This window comes from Topomyia yanbarensis, chromosome 1, assembly GCF_030247195.1.
Source record: "Topomyia yanbarensis strain Yona2022 chromosome 1, ASM3024719v1, whole genome shotgun sequence".
Classification (NCBI taxonomy): Eukaryota; Metazoa; Arthropoda; class Insecta; order Diptera; family Culicidae; genus Topomyia; species Topomyia yanbarensis.
Window position 1 is genome coordinate 36,567,450 of NC_080670.1, and position 4,972 is coordinate 36,572,421.

General features: G+C 47.5%; 1 protein-coding gene across 1 annotated transcript; it reads left to right on the forward strand.

Annotated features, from left to right (window-relative positions):
• The first annotated feature begins 417 nt into the window (after nt 1-417).
• LOC131694853 (uncharacterized) lies at nt 418-1,394 on the forward strand. The gene is made up of 2 exons (XM_058983365.1): nt 418-1,318; nt 1,378-1,394. Exons 1-2 carry the CDS (start codon nt 418-420, stop codon nt 1,392-1,394), a joined length of 918 nt encoding a protein of 305 aa, XP_058839348.1.
• Nucleotides 1,395-4,972: the final 3,578 nt, after the last annotated feature.

Genomic DNA, 4,972 nt, shown 5'->3' on the forward strand with positions numbered 1-4,972 from the left:
ATAATATGGTGTTGGTGTTGCTAATACGAATGAACTACTACGAACGTATGTAGATGATATATTATATAAAGAATTCAATTGAATGTTCTTTCTACAGCATGGCAGCAACCGCTAACCAAGTCATCATCATCATCAGTTGGTATTTGACAAGCGACTTGAACGGACGCTAGTTAGTCGCTCTTCACAATTACCTAAACACACTCCAAACAAAGCAATCGTCGTCGGTGGTAAAATTTAACTCGGTCGTAACAGTAAACACGGTCGCAAATTCGTTTCGTTCCCGCGAGAGTGACAACCGGCATAGACCGGGAAAGCGTCGTCGGGAGTGAGTAAAATCGTCGTCGTCGGTTTCTCTCGTTTTTTCTCGCGCGCGTCTGTTAACTTAATCGATAGTCGTTCCACGCGTCGAAAGGCCGAATGGCCTCTTCGCTAAGCTACGGGCTGCCTCGGCCGCCAGATGACTACGGGGCTGGTTGTCCGAAATGGATGGACCCCGAAGGAAAACACGGTAAAGTGATTGTGCTTTCACTGCAACCTGTCAATGAGGAGGTTCTGCCGATGAATCATCCTTTCACCGTCGGAAAATCGATACAATCACTGATTGGTGATGCATACACTGCAGTCACCGAAGCGAAAGGCACGAAGTATATCATCAAGGTACGAAGCCCAATACATGCTAACAAATTGCTGGACATGAAGCAGCTGATTGATAAAACACCCGTTGAAGTTACCACCCATCCTACACTCAACTATAGTAGATGCATTGTCAACTGCCCGGAAGTGATCCAAATGTCGCAAGAAGATCTACTGACTGAGCTGGCACCCCAAGGCGTAACGCACGTGCGAAGATTCACAAGGATGGTGGATAAAATTAGGGTTAATACCTCCACGATGGTGCTGACCATTGCTGGAACTACCTGGCCCCAACACATCTACTTCGGAGCACTAAGAGTACCAACTCGTGCGTACTATCCCTCTCCAATGCTCTGTTTCGGCTGCCTTGAATATGGGCATACAAAAGCTCGTTGCAAAGGCGCTCCCCGCTGCCAAAAATGCTCCGAAGAAGGACACAGTGCTGAGGACTGCACAAAAAACGAACACTGTTTCCACTGCAAGGAAGGACATAAGCCAACCGATCGAAACTGCCCGCTCTACAGGAAGGAGAACGAAATTGTCAAAATCAAAGTCGAGCAAGGTTTGTCATATCCCGAAGCCAAGAAGTGTCACGATAGCCGCGCCGGACCCAAGTCCTACGCTCACGTTAGCAAGGGACAAGTCAACCAGGATGCGAAAGACAAAGAAATCGCATACCTGAAAGGTGAGTTAGCCGCCCTACGAAATCAACTAGCCGATGTACTGAGACAACTAAAAAAACAGCCCGGTTGCCAATGTAAAAACACTGAAGAAGGAAACAAAGAAAAGAAAAAGAACAAACGAATAAAGGAAGTATCGCCCGAAATAACGACTGAATTTCGGCCTCCCCCCTTGAAAAAGGTCATTGCCGGAAAATCGACGATCAACGAACCATTCGAGATGACGGATTTAGGGACCACCAACCAAGACCGCTACGACACTGCAAACTCGGACACCAACACCGAAGCCATGAGTGTTACTGATAACGACTCGGAAACAGACACTCTTGTTGTCACCCGGAAGTTGAAGAAGAAAATTTCTCGACCGCCCAATGGCCCCACACAACAATAACAGCCGAAGGAGAAATTCTAGCAGTCCCACTGACAACACATTCGCACTACAATGGAACATCGCCGGACTACGCCACAGACTACCCGAGCTACAACTAATAATTAACCAATATTCCCCCAGCATATTGGCTCTTCAGGAAACGAAGACACCACTCAACAGTTTACCTACCATCGAAGATTACGATATTCATCTCGCCGAAGGAACAACCCACAAACACCATCATGGAGTAGCATTGGGGGTACGAAAAGGTATTCCCCACAATCGCCTCCCAATCCAAACCGAAATGCAGGCAGTAGCCGTCCAGATTGACACCGGAAGCAAAAGCACAGTCGTCAGCATATATATTTCTCCAAACCACAGCCAGTCGGTTAGCAAAATCGATGAACAACTCAGAGACCTGATTCGCCAGCTGCCTGAGCCCATCATTCTAATGGGTGATTTCAACGCATCCAGCACCGAGTGGGGATCGAAGGCAACCAACCAAAGAGGAGGAATGGTCGAGAAACTTTGCACCGACTACGGTCTTGTCGTCCTGAATGATGGAAGCCATACACGGATCAATTTCGCCGACGGAATTACAACAGCAATTGACCTCTCACTTGTTTCTTGGCAGATCTCATCCAGATTCAACTGGCAGGTAGAGGATGACAATCACGGTAGTGATCATCTTCCAATCCGACTGATCACTAATCGATTGACTCCAACTGTCTGTGCAAAACCACGATGGCGATACGAAGGCGCAAATTGGGAAATGTACCAGGATGAAATACGCAGTCAACTAGACCCTACAAAGGACTACACAATCGCCGAATTCAATCAGCTGGTTTTTGACTCGGCGAAGAAAACGATACCTCGAACAACAGGATTGCCAGGACCAAAAACTGTGCCGTGGTGGAACGAAACGGTTGAAAAGGCAATAAAATGGAGAAGAAAAGCACTTCGAGCACTACGGCGTCTGAACGAAACGGACACTAGAAGGGATATGGCGCTGAAAGATTTCCAAAAAGCAAGGGCTGATGCAAGAAAAGCGATAGACGAAGCTAAGAAAACCAGTTGGGAAAGGTTTGTAGGTGAAATTAACCCGACCACCACATCGCAGAAACTATGGAGTAACATCAACGCACTCAGTGGAAAAAGGAGGTGTAATAAAAAATATCTTCGAATCGACGGAACAGTAACCCACGAACCTGCTGCCATGGCGGAGTCATTGGCGGCCCATTTCGCCGCTGTCTCTGCAACCGCAGGCTATCCAAAAGCCTTTCAGGAACGGAAAGCACAGGAGGAGAAAAAAGAGCTTAACTTTGACGTTACTCCCACGGCGCTGGATGCCAACTTCAGCCTGAGTGAATTGACGTGGGCACTTAACAAGGCTGCTGGTCGATCGGAAGGCCCTGACCTGATCGGCTACCCATTACTGAAACAACTACCCATCCAAGCGAAACTAACGCTACTCGACATCTACAACGATGTATGGAATAGCGGCAACATACCCGCAGAATGGAAGGAAGCTACGGTAATCCCGCTCAAGAAAACTGGGAAGAAAGGAACGGAAGTCGATGAATACCGACCCATATCATTGACCAGCTGTGTAGGAAAGGTACTGGAGAGAATGGTAAATCGAAGGCTGGTACAGGACATTGAGCTGAATAAGCGACTAAGGAGTCAACAGTTCGCTTTCCGACCTGGCACGGGCGTGGATCGTCACCTTGCACATCTTGAGTCGGTACTGGAAAATGTGATTCAATCTGACATGCATGCAGATGTTGTTCTTCTCGATTTGTCAAAGGCCTTCGACAGGACATGGAGGCATCCAATCGTCACAACCCTCAGTGACTGGAAACTCGGTAGTAAAATGCTAAGGTATGTACACAATTTTCTTAGTGAACGGAGCTTTCGGGTTTTCGTCGACGGAGCGCTTTCTGAACGTCAACCACTCGAAAATGGGATCCCGCAAGGCTCAGTGATAGCACCGACTCTTTTCAATATTGCCATAAACTCCATCTGCAATACTGTCGCCGATGACATTGAAGTCATATTGTATGCCGATGACTTAATCATAATTGCAAAGAGCAAGTTTCCACGTCGCTCCCGAGCCCAAGCACAAACCGCTCTAAATAAAGTTATAGCATGGGCTGGTCAGCATGGGCTGCAATTCTCGACAGAAAAATCACAATTATTACACGTTTGCGGCGGCGGTACACACAGAAAGATACCAGAACTGGTAACGCTGGATGGAACCATTCGGAAGGTAAAAGTAGCTAAAATACTCGGAGTTCAGGTGGATTCGAAATTGAAATTTCTTAAGCACGCTGATGAACTTGTCAAAAACTGCCAAAGTCGCCTTAGCATCATCAAGGTTATTAGTGGAAGATATGCTGGTGGCAATCGCCAGACACTCTTCAAAATCAGCAACAGCATCCTTTTGTCAAAAATTTTCCATGGTTTTGGACTGTACAGTCGAGGTGGGGAAAAAGTTATCAAGCGTATTCAGCCAGTTTACCACACAGCGGTTCGAACCATCTCCAGAGCCCTCAGAACCAGTCCCATACCTTCGCTACTATCTGAAAGTGGCCAGCTCCCCTTTGAACATGTGATGACCGGATGCCTCGTCAGCAAGGCGACCAGCTGGCTGGAGAAATCTCCCATTGAGGATTCTCTCGTCTGCCCCATGGTTAGGAGAGCGTCGGAATGGTTAAAACAACTAACAGGCCAGAGTATACCTTCAATCAGCGCTCTTAGCAAGCTGAGCGATCGGGCTTGGAACGCTGATGCACCTACAATCGACTGGAGAATAAAGCATCAAACCCGTGCTCACGAAGCCCCATCCAAAGCACAAGCAATCTTCTACGAAATTCAGCAGAGCCAATATTCATCATCAGTGAAGTTTTTCACAGATGGATCCCTGAGCGAGGATAGCGTTGGACTTGGAGTGTTCGGTGGAAATACGAACATTGCCATGCGGATTCCCGGTTGCTGTTCAATATTTTCTGCAGAGGCGCTTGCGTTACTGGTAGCTTCAGAGACTGCACCAAATTCCGAGCACACAGTCATTTTCAGCGATTCAGCCAGTTGCCTACAAGCGTTGGAACATGGAAAATCAAGACACCCATGGATACAAGCGGTAGAAGAAGTCTCAGCAAACAAAAACATCAGTTTCTGCTGGGTGCCAAGTCATTCCGGCATTGAAGGGAACGAGAAAGCCGATCGTCTAGCTGGAGAAGGACGAATGAAAGAATGCGACAACGTACCGGTACCAGCTAAAGATTTC